At 36.1% G+C, this 15,679-nt stretch overlaps 1 protein-coding gene across 9 annotated transcripts in view; it reads left to right on the top strand.

Annotated features, from left to right (window-relative positions):
• Positions 1-15,679, top strand: part of NBEA (neurobeachin) — a 514,211-nt gene that overhangs the window by 94,568 nt on the left and 403,964 nt on the right. For all 9 annotated transcript variants that reach the window (XM_040543716.1, XM_040543666.1, XM_040543691.1 and 6 more), the window contains exons 5-6: positions 3,486-3,607; positions 14,553-14,679. In XM_040543716.1, coding sequence (XP_040399650.1) covers positions 3,486-3,607; positions 14,553-14,679 — 249 coding nt within the window. The remainder of the gene's footprint in view (positions 1-3,485; positions 3,608-14,552; positions 14,680-15,679) is intronic.

Genomic DNA, 15,679 nt, shown 5'->3' with positions numbered 1-15,679 from the left:
TTAATAATATGTTTATTAAGGCAGTAAATATAAATGTTAAAAAAAAAGAGAGAAATCCAAATTTGAGTACGTTCTGGTATGGCGTGGTATAAGCTCATGGTAGAACTTGGAAACTTTTTGTAGAATCATAGAACAGCTTGGATTGGAAGGGACATTAAAGATCATCTAGTTCCAAACCCCCTGTCATGGTCTGGAATGCCACCCACTAGATCAGGTTGCCAAGGGTCTCATCCAACCTGGACTTGTACACCTCCAGGGATGGGGCATCCACAGCTTCTCTGGGCAACCCATCCCAGTGCCTCATCACCCTCTGAGTGAAGATTTTCCTTATAACATCTCATCTACATCTCCCCTCTTTTAGTTTAAAACCATTCGCCCTTGTCCTGTCATTATCTGACTGAGCAAAAAGTTGTTCTCCATCTTTTTCATGACTCCTTAAAGTACTGAAAAGCTGCAAAGAGGTCTCCCCAGAGCCTTCTCTTCTTCAGCCTGAACAACCCAAGCTCCCTCAGCCTTTATTCATAGGAGAGGTGCTCCAGCCCTCTGATCAACTTTGTAGCCCTCCTCTGGACCCGCTCTAACAGACCCACGTCCTTCTTGTGCTGGGGGCTCCAGACCTGGACACGGTACTGAAAGTGGGGTCTCACAAAGGCACAGCAGAGGGGGACAATCACTCTCCTCAACCCGCTGCTAGTCACCCCTCTGTTGATGCAGCAGCCCAGGATGCAGTTGGCCTCCTGGGGTGCAAGCGTGCACTGCTGGATCACGTCAAGCTTTTTGTCCACCACCAGAACCACCAAGTCCTTCTCCATAGGGCTGCTCTCAATGAGTTCTCCACCCAGTCTGTACTCCTGTCTGGGATTGCCCCGGCCCAGGTGCAACATCTAGCAATAGCACTGATATTTTTCTTCAAGCTTAAACCACCACCTCTTCTCTGTCAATACAGCTGTTGGTGTGGCAGATTTCATCAGGGAAATAAACTGCCTGAAAATAACTGTTTTTCACCTGGGGTATTTTTTGGCTATATTTCTTCCCTCATCTTGTTTGATATTCAGCTGCTCAAACAGTCTTGCATAGGGTGGATTGTGTAAAGAGTTAATAGCTGAGTTTTGAAAGAGATAATTTCATTTGGTACTGCAATGTTAAAACCACAGTTAACCTCTCCTGCTCCAAAAGTATAGCTGTTGTAAAATATGAATTTCTATTATGACATACACTGCTGTGACATTTCTGGGCTTCAGTGGCAAATCCTGATTAAATGTCTATCTTAAATTTAATTTTCTGTTATATATATATACATAAAAAATTTTCAGGGCAAGAATTTCAAATTTTCATCCCCATCTAAGGAGGTGCATCAATTTTCATCAGTTCTTGGAAATCATATTGAAAATTCAGTTTTCAGTACTGAGAATTGTACAGTGGCATAAAGTTTCTTGATTGAAATGCACAGTAGGCATTCCTCTTTTCTTGGTCTGGATCTCATTTCATATACCACTCATCATTGACTGTGCACCTGTAAATCAAGAAATACAAGTTTCAAATTTACGTTTCTTGAGCAGTCCATGTTGTATTATACCATGAAATTCTAGAGAGGAGTCATTCTCTGAAGTGGACTGGGGGAAATGATTTATAAAATGATCCCAGCAACAAAACATTTTATTAGAGAAAAGGACTTAGTTTACAAGCACTGAGTTGAGATTTTCAGTTGTGACGCGCATTGGTGACATCAGTATCAACAGAGAAATAGCATCATGTTTATCTGGTGTGATGAATATCTTTAAAGTTGGGTGCATTCTCCACATGTAACCAAGACTTCAGTGGTAATATGAAAGGGCTTAAAAGTCTCCTGCACCAATACTGAACTGCTGGCGAGAGCTGTATTATTATTGCAACTAAAGGTCTCTTCCCAGAACCATGTTACATCTCTGCCAGTCTATCCCAGTAGCACATTAGCCACTCCATTAGGAGGACACCTTATGACAGTGGTACCATTCCCAGGTGTTATTCCTGTTTGTCATCAAACACCTTTTCCCCTGCCTCATGCAGGGAACTCTCTCACAGGAGACAAGAGTTGTATCCCAGAGGATTTCCTTGAAATGTTTTGTACTGAGCAAACAGTAGCAGGGTAGTAGCATAATAAATATTATTTCTTTTGTCTAGTCAAATGCTAGCATAAGCTGAGCATATTGCTGTATCAAATTTTAAAAAATTACTTTGAGTTCCCTATCATTCTTAATTACCAGTTTCTCTGTTCTTAAAACTCCTTCAGCAATTGTCTTGCACTTTTTTGATGTATTTTACTATATGGTGTAGAATCTTAGTGTGAGTCTTAGAATCTTTTGTCTCTATTGTCAATAGATTTGTGCCCATTCTGATTTTAAAGAATAAAGGAATTTGTTGCTGGTAGTAGTATTCTGCATGGAATCAGCATAGATACTGCGCGGATACAGATACTAACACTCCTGTATTATATATTATATTATAATATTATATATTATTATATATATTATATATGTATTATATATGTATTATATATATTATGTATTATATATACATATTATTATATACAAATATTTCTAACTGTGATTGAAGGACTAGAAAGTATTGAACAGAATCACAGAATGGTTGACGTTGGACCTCTGGAGGTCATCTGGTCTAACCAAGTATCGTAACTTAAAAATTGAAAATGACCTTACTTTGTGTATAGTTATCATACTCAGTGAAAAATATTTTTCTTTTACTGGTATCATAGAAAAAATATTTTAAATGACCTCAGAAGTTCATCTTGTCCAATTTCCTCCTTAAAGAAAGTCTGCCTTCAAAGTTAAATGATTCAGGGCAGTGCTCAGGTATAAAGAAAAGAGTTTGTGGAAACCTCTTTGTCAGTCTCTCAGCCCAGAGAAATAAAGCTTAGAAAAAAAAAAAAAAACTTCTTGGTCATGCCTTATTATTAACTATGAATGGAGGTAAGATTTTGTTCCTTACCTTACTAAGTGTTTGTAGGAAAAGAAAAGTCATAGTGCTCTAAGATTTCAGAGAACAACCTTTTTTTATACTGTAGTTTTAATAGTGAATCTCTGTTTTACTGCATTTTGAGATTAATTTGATCTTAACGTTTAGATTTCTAGATGAAATTAATACTTACCAAATGCCAAATTTATATTTTAATTTATGCATAAGTAATTTTCCTCTTTTTTTCTCTTAATATTGCCCATTCACAAATTTAATTTCATGTCCTCTATCAGTAAATTTGAATAGTTAAAAATTATAGTATTTTAAAATAAATGGAAACTAATGCATTTATTCAAAAACACTATTTAAAGTTTTTAAATCTTCTTTGATATTTGAGTGTTAGAGAAAATCTGCAGATTTATAGTAGAAATTCAGAAAGACATTATTTTTGACAGTACTTTTCAAAAATATTTTTTTTAATTGCTGTTTCCTTTATTTTTTTTATTTTTTTATTTTTTTTTATTTTTTTTTAGGCAATTGCATTGCCTCCTATTGCTAAGTGGCCTTATCAAAATGGGTTTACTCTTAACACCTGGTTTCGTATGGACCCACTAAACAATATCAACGTGGATAAGGATAAACCCTATCTCTACTGGTAAGTAGCTTATAACCTTGTAGTTATAGTTTCTTTTGGCTTTCTAATAACCATTTATTTTTTAAATTTTAGTTTCTTACATGCTCTTTCCCTCCAAAATATCTGCAGATTGTATTGGTTGCCTGCTGTATGTAAACTTATGTTATCATCAGTGCTTTTTTCTTTGCAATTTATAAAATCACAGATGCAAGACATTGTCTTCTGTCAGAACATGCTGGTATTTTCTTCAGTACTTCTTCACTCTTTATGTATTTAGTATGCATACCTTTTGTCATATTCTTAAAATTGTGTATATAAGTTATAGATGACAATTGGACACAAGCAGGATTTATCAAATTTAATTTATTTGGGAATATAAGAGTAGCACGAGAAGACAGGTAATCAAAAATAATGTTTCTCCCTTTATGTCATTACAGGTAGTCTAAAGAGCAGAACTTTTTGTTTTCTGTGGAAGAGAGGACCAGCGTATGTGGTCTCAGAAAGTTTTTTCTTGTACTATCAGTACATAAAAATCTTATAGTTTATTCAGCAGGAAAACCAAAATCATTTATATTTTCTTCAGAATGAGTATCATATTAGAAATAATTCAGGGTTATTCTGGAGAAAACCAACCAACCAAAAAAAACTTTTCTCTATGCTTCTATCTGGGATAATGCTTCTTCGTGTGCCTGTTTTCTGCCAAGTGTTATAGGTATTTTACTATGGAGATTTTTTTTTTTCAAGCTGTTGGCTATAGCTATTTTTGTGAGAATTAAGGGTTTTTCTTTTTATTTTCTCAGCTTGCCAATGGTAAACACAAATGTAGTTATAGAACTGAGCATGCATACAGGAATTTAAGGCGATCATTTGTTTCTCAGTCACAATTTGTGTTTTACAATTGGCAGTTTTAAGTCATGTAATTGGTTTGAGATTATTTTACTATGTCAGAGGAGAAAAAGCACACTGTGAAACTGCATAGCCCAAGATGTATGTTATTTTTGTTAGGGTTAGTGATGTAGAAAGACCTTTAACGTAAATGATAAATGATCCAATGATCCCCTCTGATTCCAATATAATGCACTAGCAGCAGTAACATTAGGTTTGAATAACATCAGACATTTGATTTTGTTTTTCTGTGAGGTAGTTCTGTGGTTTATTATGATGTTGTTACAATTCTTATTCAATTCTAATATTTTTGAGCATGCTGTGTTTTTTTTTTTCCACTGAACTAGTTTTAAATCCTACATGTGTTGAGATTTCTTGAATATTTATGTATACTTAATATTCTCTGTGTCAGAGGAGGCTTAGTTCTGGTTCCATTTTAAAATATATTGATATAGACTTTTTCTCCAAAACCGTAGCCTGCATTCACTTTGCTACTGAGAAGTGACATATGTTAGAATAATTGCCATGTGTACTCTAATTGCCACGTGTACTCATAAATCCCTCTTTAATAAACATTTTTCTTTGATTTTAGTGTTTTCTTGTTTTGTTTTGTTTTGTTTTTTAACATAGTAGTAAATGAACCCCACAAAGCTGCACTTTGTGTTCTCAAAGGACATCTGAATTTCTTTCTTCAAAAGAGTGTTATGGGTTTCACCTTAAAATTACACTCCAAATAGTATTTTTATTAATATACTTCTTATTAGCTACAACCATAACGTTTCCATGTTTTCTTTAAAAATGTCCATTGGTGGTATGACAACTATGATAAGTAACTTAATATAATCTCTATTTATTACATTTATTAGAATAAAAAGTCTAGCAGGGTAAGAAACCTTTTTTTTTTTTTTCTTGGAGTTTATTTTTCCCTATGTGTGATGTGTACTTTTTCTTGTTTTCAGTAAAATAACCCAGAACATATCAAAATATAGTCTATATTTTCTTTCTGCAGTTGGGAAACTTGCCACAATATGTGGAGTTTGAACTCTCTTATTGTAGCACTTAAAAGATAACATCTTTAATAAACATACATATTTTGCTACATGTGCACACTTTTTAAGTAACCTTTGGGCATATCTATGCTAAATGAATGAATTGTTATCTCTCTGTGTCACATGTGTGCACGCACACACACACTGTAATTGTAGTTCGGTGTCTCACTTTTTTTTGTTACCTCTTATTATGGGATTATCAAGCATAAAATGAGATAATCAAGCATAGGACATGAAACTTCTATGACTAACAAGTTGAAGCTTTGCAAGTGCTTCATATGAGACACTGAAAAGAATCAGTCTTACATAAATCATATACCAAAACTGAGACTGAATGTAATATGACTATATGTAGTAAGAGAACCTGAATATGCCAGCCTCAGGAGGAAATTAGGGAACAGTGCAAATACTTGTTGTTTTATATAGTGGCTTAAATTGAGTCATAATTAATAATTAAGAAAAGTATTCAAATTAAATTACCATCTAAGCTTCTTTAGGTAGATTTTATATTTTGCCATGAGAGGTTGAGTAATAGAGAGGCGATAACAACAAGAAACCAAAGCAATGATTTGTTCGGTTTTGAATATGTTTTTTGATCGTGTAACATCTTCTGTTTAACTAAGTGTAAAATGTATCATACAAATTACCTCTTCATAGTTTCTTCTTTAAAGTCATCTGTCTTTTAAAGAATCTTGACTTTTAAAAAAAAAAAAACAAAACAAAAACAAACCAAACCAAAACAACAACAACAAAAACAGTAATGTACTTGCATGAACAACTTCAAAGACTGTGATTTTGAAACAGAGGTGCTGAAAACAGAGTCAGCTACAGTAGGTTCCTGAGGACCTTGTCCAGTCAGATTTTGAGTAGAGGAGACATCATAACCTCTCCAGGCAACCCATTCCAGTGTTCTACCTCAAAGTAGAATTTTTTTTACTTCTATTTAAATTGAATTTCCAGTATTTCAATTTGTGCCTGTTGCCTCACATCCTGTTACTGGATACCATTAAGTCGTCTCTGGTTCCGTCATCTTTAGTCCCCACCCTTCAGGTATTTATACATGTGGATAAGATCCTCCTGCCCCCTTTGAATTCTCTTCTCCAAGACTTAATAGTCCTTTCTCCAAGACATAATAGTTCTTTCAGCCTCTCCTCAAGTTAGAGACTTTGATTATTCAGTCATCTTTGTGGTCCTTTGCTGGACTCTCTCTGGTATGTCCATGTCTTTCTTGTACTGGGGATCACAGAACTGGACACAGTACTCCAGGTGTGGCCTCAGCAGTGTTGAGGAGAGAAGGACCACCTTCCTTGACCTGTTGGCCATGCTCTTCCTAATGTGGCCTGGGATGCCATTTGCCTTCTTTCCACAAGGGTGCCATATGGGCTAGTGATCAGCTTACTGTCCACCTGGACCACCAGGACCCTTTCTACAAAGCTAATTTCTGCTTGGTCCCCAGCATCTATTGCTGCTTGAGGTGTTTCCTCCCCAGGAGTAGGACTTTGCATGTTCTTTTGTTGATCTTTATGAGATATTTGGCCCATTACTCCAGCCTGACAAGGTCCCTCTGAATGGCTGTACACTTCCATGGTGTATCAACCACTCTTCACAGTTTTGTATCATCTCTACACTTGGTGAGGATGCACTCTACCCCACCATTCAGGTTAATGAAGCTGAACAAGATTGGACCCAGTATTGACCCCTGGGGTACTCTGATAGTAACTGTCCTCCAGCTGGACTCAATGCCACTATCACTTTTAGCCAGCATTTCAGCCACTTTTCAGACTGCCTCAGTCTACTTATGTAGATCATTTTTCATCTGCTATATTTGCTATGTTAGAGCGTTGAAAAATCTTTACAAAAAAATCAGTATAAACAACATCCACAGCTTCATCCACCAAGCCAGTCATCTCATCATAGAAAGTTATCTGTTTGCTCAAGGATGATTTCCAATTTGTAAATCCATGCTGACTACTTCAAGTCACCTTAGGTATGATCCAGGTGCTAAGTGAGTGCAGAAAGAATTGTCCAGAGACCTTTCTGGTGGGAGAGAGCTGTTATATGAACCTGACTATAATGTGAAACCTTATGCTTAGAAATGGAGAAGGGAGATAAAGGAGTCCTTTCACATTTGCCAGATGTGAGGGAAAACTATTGTTTTGTAATTAGATGAACACTAGATGCTGCTTCAAGAACTGTGAGCCAATTTGTTAAATATATATACATATAGCTGTTTCTTAGGATGGTGTTGAGCAGCTGCTAAGTGAGAGTTTTAATACTTGTGTATTAAAGCAGTTATTGTAACTTACCAATTACAAAGTGAATGGTAACAATACTGAAAGGAAATTCTTTGACATTTGTATGGGTGCTAAATAGAAATAAAGAACAGACTTTGTTAAAAAGCAGTCAGGTTCAAATGGTAAGGTGAACAGAATTAAATAGCACAAATTTTAATACAAGCAATTGGAGGTCATATACCTAGCAGTGAATAATGGGTGCCATGCTTACAGAATCAGTTGTTATGTATTAGAAAGTTGTAATTACAGAAGGATCTTCAGAGTTATTGTAGGTAACCAACTGACCATAAACTGCCTTTTCAATGTTCTGACTGAAAGAACTAATGTAACATTTTCAAGGAACAAACAGAGAAAAGAGTGAAGGTGATGTGGTTGCTTCCTGAAATCTTGGCAAAAGCATTGCTGGAGTGCCATTTATAGTTGAAAATCACTGCTTCTTTTAGGAGACCATGTTAAAATTGGGTAGAATTCAAAGAACACTCTGGAGTGAACTGTGCTCTGGAATACACGTTTGATAATGAAACTTTCCAAGAAAAAAAAAGGGGGGGGGGAATGAAATTAAGGATAATCTTGACTTCTGTTTTTAGAATTTAAGCAAAAATCTCGTGATGATGGATTGTTTAATGTGAGATCTGGTGGGTAAACAGTGGGGAAAAAATCAAATTTTTAGACACAGTCCTATGGTCACTATAACTATTACAATTATAATAATACACAGTATAATATTAATCGTGGTTCAATAAATCATTGGAATTGTTCTCTTAAAAGTGGCATATAAACTGTGAAAATTTAGGGCTATCTTTAAGCACCCAGTTGGGAAGTCTCAACACTCTAAGTCTCTATATTTGTTTCTGCTAAAATCAGAGTTAGGGCAACATCGCATCCAAGTAAATTCAGGAGTTAGACAGACTCAGCACAGATATTAAGATTTTTTTCATTTTTTATTCTATTTTGAGATGCTCTATTTCAATTTGTGTATTATGGTCTGTAAAGAAATTAGAGGGTGAAACTTGGGCTAGATTGTCATAATTTTAGGGTTTTGTCCTTAAAAAAATCCAAGTGCTTCCACAACCATGTAATGGAAGAAAAACTAAAGTTTCTGAAACAATTTTCTAAATTCTGTTTTTAAAGATGTAGGGACAATAAGTACCAAAGAAAGCCTTCCAGACTTTTCATTCCATCTCTGGTGCTAATAATAATAGAGATAATGCTAAACAGTTGCAAAAGCATATAGTGGAACTCCAGAATTAGTAGAAAAGAAGCCATTTTTTCCTTCAGGCAAGAATTAATTAGGATACTGAGTCTGAGAATATATTATCTCAAATGCTCCTATCTTAAATTGCTTATAAAATCCTAAGCTAAAGAAACTGGACTCATTAAACCATTTCACCAGTGGATGGAAGAATGCTTACCTGCTATTGAAGTGTAACAGCATCCAGTAGCTGCTTTGAGAGAAGAGATGATATGAAGCTGATAACTGTTTTTATGAACTATCTGTAGTAAAATCTTATACCAGCAGCAATGGGAAGTAGTTTAATGCTCATGAAACCACACGGGGGTTGACAGTATTGTTCTTGTCTCCTCTGTGCATTTCCTTTTTGTATGTGGCAAGTTCTACATGTGCAGGTAATAGGTAAGGCAATTTATGTGTACTGTCCTAGAGAACAGTCCTAGCCTACTTTACTTTTGGCAAGAAAGAAAATGTGAAAATTAACATAATCTGTATATTATAATATTGAGGTAAACAGAGAACAAATTTGTGTTCTCAGTTTCTCAACTATGGTTATATTAGAATGCTAATTAATGTGGGGAAAAAAAAAAGTGAAATCTTGATTGGTATTGGCAAGCCTTCATGTTTATAAAATCATACTATTCCAAGATGGAGAGAGCTGTCCTGCTCAGAAATGAGCTATTACTTCATTATTTCAGTGCTTTCTTGTCTTCAAATGCTGAGCTCCAGGAAGTTACGTGACTAAGGACATTTCAGTATTTAAAATTTCAGGAACAGTCCAGTTTGACCACAGTGGTGACAAAATCAGTCCAATAACTGGGGGTAAAAGGGAAAAAGTTCAAAGGTGTAGACATTTCTTCAAAAGCCACCACCCCCTTTTTGCTTTTTTTTTTTTTTTTTCGCCCAGGGTGTTGTCAATGTGTAACAAAATATTTATTAGTTTCTGTTAAAAGCTGTAGCATGCATTTTACAAAATGTTACTAATGTTTTACCAGATAAAAATATAATGGCATTTTATCAGATAAAAACATAGTGGCATTTACACTTATTGGCTGTTGGCAACTTAAAAAAAATACATTTTATTTGACATTTTTAATCAAATAATACTACACCATATGCCAGAATGTAATGAATCTGTACATTTTTTTCATTATCCTTGAAAATCTGATTCTGTTAGCCAAAACTATTTTAGCTTATAGAGATAACATATGCTGCTGAGAAACAAATTTGGCATTGTGAGAGATGCAGCTATCCTGTGAAAAGTTCTTTGAATGCCATGAAGCCCAAAGGAGGTAAATCAAAGTCTCAAACTAGCCCACAACATATCCAATTGTTTGTATTGTCAAGGCTACATTTTTACATGTTTAACCTTTATTTTATTGTATAGAATTAGTACTGTGGTATTGTAGGTTATTTGTATAGATGGGTAATGCAGGTTATATCTATGTATGGGTAGTGTTCTCCCCTAAGGCTGTTCACTGATGCTTTTTGTTGTGGGATATGGCTGCCTCTGGGGTCATTGTGAAAACTAAATCCTTAAAGTAGGTCTGTGTTGAAACTAATTCTCAGTAGACAAAGGAGAATGGCAGTGTTATAAATTGTCTTCACTTTTGAGGTCAGTTGTGATGGGCAGCACATTATTTTTTTTCCTGTTCACTCTTAGATTATGTCTTAGGTTTATTTAGGCTTATTAAAATAGTGTCTTCTTTTTGCAAGGAGGGTTGTTTGGAAACCTATATAAAGGGCTGTGGCAGAGGAGCGTGCTCCTTCCAGAGTGGCAGCTGGAGGGGAGCAAGAGTTCTGTACCACATGCAGAGGCAGATAGAAGACTGAAAAAAAACACAGCCTGAATTTGGGAAAATAAAGCTTCAGTAGCACCTTAACATTCTGCTAAAGGGAAAGAACAAACCAAAACATGGCTCCAGGCCAGCAGAACCACACTGATGACCAAAGCTCACAGAATCATGGACTGGCCTGGTTTGGAAGGGACCTTAAAGATCATCTAATTCCAACCCCCTGGCCATGGGCAGGGATGTCACCCACTAGATCAGGTTGCCAAGGGCCTTATCCCCCGTCCAGCCTGGCCTTGAACACCGCCAGGGATGGGGCATCTACAGGTTCTCTGGGCAACCTGTTCCAGGGCCTCACCACCTCACCACCACCTCACTCTGAGTGAAGAATTTTCTCCTAACCTCTAATCTACATCTCCTCTCTTTTAGTTTAAAAACATTCACCCTTTTCCTATCATTATCTGCACAAGTAAAAAGTCACTCTGCATCTTTTTTATAAGCTGCCTTCAAGTATTAAAAGTCCTCAGTGAGATCTCCCTGGAGCCTTCACTTCTTCAGGCTGAACATCGCCAGATCTCTCAGCTTCTCTTAAGCTCTTAAGCACTCCAAATGGGGCCTCACGAGGGCAGAGTAGAGGGAGACAATCACTTCCCTAGACCTGTTGGCCATGCCCCTGTTGATGCGGCACAGGATGCAAATCTACAATTTGGAGACCACTATGTCATGTGGGACCATGTCAAAGGCCATTCAAAAGTCCAGGTAGATGACATCAGTCGGTCTTCCCTTGTCAACTGATGCAGTTACTCCATCATAGAAGGCCACCAGATTGGTCAGGCATGATTTGCCCTTGGTGAAGTCATGCTGGCTGTCCCAGATCACCTCCTTATCTTGCACATGCCTTGGCATTGCTTCCAGGAGGATCTTTTCCATGATCTTCCCAGGCAGAGAGGTAAGGCTCATCGGTATGTAGTTCCCTGTGTCCTCCTTTCTACCCTTTTTAAAAATGGGAGTGATGTTTCCCTTTTTCCAGTCACTGGGGACTTTGCCTGACTGCCGGAACTTTTCAGATATGATGGAGAGGGGCTTGGGAATTTCATCAGCCAGTTCCCTTAGTTCCCCTGGGATGCATGGCATCAGGCCCCATGGACTTGTACCTGTTCTGTTTCATCAGGTGGTTGTGAACCTGCTCTTTACTTATAGCGGGGGGGAGTTTGCTCACCCAATCCCCAGCTAGAGGTTCACGGACTCAAGAAATGTGGGAAGGCTGACTGGCAGTGAAGATTGAGCAAAGAAGTTATTAGGTACCTCAGCCTTCTCCATGTCTGTTGCTACCAGTTCTCCCTTCTCATTTATCAGAGATATTACACTCCCCTTGGCCTTTCTTTTCTGGCCAATGTAAGTATAGCACCCCTTCGTGTTATTCTTTGCATCACTTGCCAAGCTCAGTTTCATTTGTGCCTTGGCTTTCCTGATCCAATGCCAGATGTGCAGCATCTGGACAGCATCCATTTACTGTTCACAGGCCACATATCCCTGCTTCTGCTGCCTATTTCCTTCCAACACCTCAGTTTGACCAGCACGTCCATGCTCAGCCATACTGGTGTCTTACCTTCTCTGTCTGATTTCCTAAACACGGGGATGGAGAGCTCTTGTGCTCTAAGAAAAACATCCTTAAAGAGTTGCCAGATCTGTTCAGCTCCTTTTGACCCTAAGGACAGTATTCCAGGGAATCTTGTTCACTAGGTCTTTAAATAGCTCAAAGTTTGGTCTTTGGAAGTTCAGGGTCCTGACTTTGCTCTTTGCCAGGCCCATGTTCCTTGAGATCATAGACTCAAACAGGGTTTGCTCACTGCAGCCCAGACTGCCTCTGATCTGACTTCATCTGCATTGGTTCGCCAGGCATGTGATATGAGGCATAGTACGCTGCAACTCAAAAGATGACTTAAATCAAGACTGTAAGTAAGGACCTCTGCACAAGGACATGCTGGTGTGGAGAAGAGTATGTCTATAGATGTTCTTATTCCTGTTCGCTTTAGCCTGATCACTCTGTTTTTTTCCATTTAGTATAAGTTTTCTAATTATTAACATAAAACAGCAGCTTTCTGGAATTTGAGAATTTGAATGTCATTTTTTGACCCCTTTAAAAAAATTACTTTGGAAAAAACATCTAAGATCTGGCCACCTCAGGGTCCAGTCATACCACCTATCTTGTAAGGCTTTTTTTTGTTTGTTTTGTTTTGTTTTTTCTCAGAAGGTTTTGGTTTATCAGCTATATTCTTGACAGTGAAGAAAGAGGAAAATCTTTTTTTCTCCATTAATGTACAAATACAGATTTAACTATATGTTTCTGAAGATGGACTTAAGTATATAATTATGCATTTTTTTGCATATTGAAATCAGGGTGGTATTAGTATGGTGGGATGGTATTAGTATAGCGGGATAGATTAAAGATGTAGAGTTTCAGCAGCTATTAAGTAAGATGAAATTTGAACTGTTTGCATGTGATTCTCACCTCTTAATGGCACTACGAAAAAACAAGTAAATGTGTTTAATGAAAATATTCCAACAGTAAAACCATTTAAAACATTATTATTGTAATAATATGAAATTATTTTGAAAACAGACTGCATTGATGAAATGAGAAAGTGTTAATTACTGGGCTATATGAGTGTATGCAAGTGTTCATATATTTGTAATGATTCTTTTTTTAATACTTTAAAAACTGAATTTCAAATTTATGGATGAACTCCACCATTTAGAACCAATGTATTTCAGCCATTGATTATTTTTTGTATCTTAACTTGTGACTTTTAGACTAAAATTTTTGTAAATTGTGCTCCGTATTAATGATAACACACTTCTCTTTATTGTACACAAAAGGGAATAAGTGACATAGCTGACATAGCAGTAAATGTGGAATTAACATTTTAAAAATCTTGTGTTTAATTTAATTCATTAATTTCCACCAACTACGTTTGCAAAATGTCTTTTAAGAAGGCCAGAATATCTCTTTATAATGTTTTTAATTTCAAAAACACATAAAGAAATGTATTAACTTTCAGCTTTTTCTATCTTTATGATGTTTGCCACAGGAAAGCTGAAAACCTTTATTAAACTTACTTTTTAAAAATTGTAATCCTTCATCTAATTAAAATAAATCTATGACTCAGAGGTCTACAACTTCATAGATCATTGTCCTAACTAAATCATCAGTCCTGAAAAAGAAATAATTCTTGTGCATAGTAATTACCCTGAATCCAGACTTACGTGTCATACCAATTGTGTTGTTCTCCTAGCCCTTTAAAACTGCAAGACATCTTTCAAAATCTAAGCATAGCATTTGTTTTTGTGATGGATTTGCATTTACAGCTTAAATCAGATATAATGTTTGTAATTATGATGGATTAGAAAATTGAGGGTAAAACCTGAAAATATGAGATTTGCCATCTTGCATTTCTGGAAACCGAGGAAAAAAAATAATATTGATTTTTAGAACATAGCATGGAATCAAGTTCATGGTGAAGATTAGTAGCAAACCACTGATTGCTCCCCCACCCCCAAGACAGGGTGGGGAGAGAGGATGAATAGGAAATTAAATTCAGTGCTCCAAAAGCCAATTTCTTTTCTTCTCATGGCACTTTAGAGTGTATTTGAACCTTGTTTTATTATATGATAGTTCCTATTTTTCTAATTTCTGTAATAATCTTTTCTTTTCAGTTTCCGCACTAGTAAAGGTGTTGGGTATTCTGCTCATTTTGTTGGCAACTGTTTAATAGTTACATCGCTGAAGTCAAAAGGCAAAGGTTTCCAGCACTGTGTGAAGTATGATTTTCAGCCACGCAAGGTAAGCAAAATAGTATGCACAGTAAAGAATATCATTGAAAATGTGACAAAGTGCTTTTGGAAGTAAGTACTAAAATCATTTTAGTGATATGGCATCTGTAGATAAAATCTGTAATTTCTTATTTATAATTAGCTTCTCTGTCATGCAGAGTGTAATGACAGTTACAGGCTAGAATCAGTTTAAAAATAATAATTTATGAAGTTACATTTCTATAAAGCTAACTTGTTTTTAAAAATACTGCTTAATTAGCTTCAGATGCTGAAGAACTTTAAGTATTTGTGAAATGGTTGTATTTCATTTTAAAAGGTCTGTATGTTACAGAAGTAATTCTTTTTCTGAACATTCTGTACTTGGTAACATTGGTGACAATGCCTGGAACAATTTTGCTGGCAGTGTTAGAATTTCCTTATCTGTTGCTGGGAGAAACAAGGATCTGAACTTTTTCTATATTGGTGATGTTTTGGGATTTCTCATTTTTCATAGTAAGTCTTGATTATTTCTCTAGATCATATTTGTGTTTCTTTCTACTGCATGTCTAGTAGTCCTAAGAGAACAATGATTCTTGTGGCTTCAAGATTTCAGTTAGTTAGGTGCAGCATTAACTTTCCCATACAGCGATCATTATGTGTTTGTCATTGATAACATTCCTGTATGTATTTCGCTGGGAAGATTTTTTTTAATTATTTTTTGATGGCTTTAGGATTCCTATACTGAATTTCAGTGCAGTCTTTCATATTTTAGCAAGATATTCTTTTTACTAAGAAGGACTGTAGTTTCCTTCATGCCAAACTTAGAAAATGTTAGCTCTTGCTATTCTACCTAAGATAATTATGAAATACTAGTAAATGTGTATCTCATTATATGAATATCAGTGTCAAATCATCAGCTGATCTACTGAAGTATATCCTAATACAACTTTCATGACAGTTTATATTTCTCATAGATCTTGCTTCGTACACTTTAGGTCACATGTCCAATTTTAGAAAGTATTTGGAATAAA

Source organism: Cygnus olor, chromosome 1 (genome assembly GCF_009769625.2).
Source record: "Cygnus olor isolate bCygOlo1 chromosome 1, bCygOlo1.pri.v2, whole genome shotgun sequence".
Taxonomy (NCBI): Eukaryota; Metazoa; Chordata; class Aves; order Anseriformes; family Anatidae; genus Cygnus; species Cygnus olor.
Note: the sequence above shows the minus strand (reverse complement) of the source record. Positions and strands in the feature narration are given on the sequence as shown.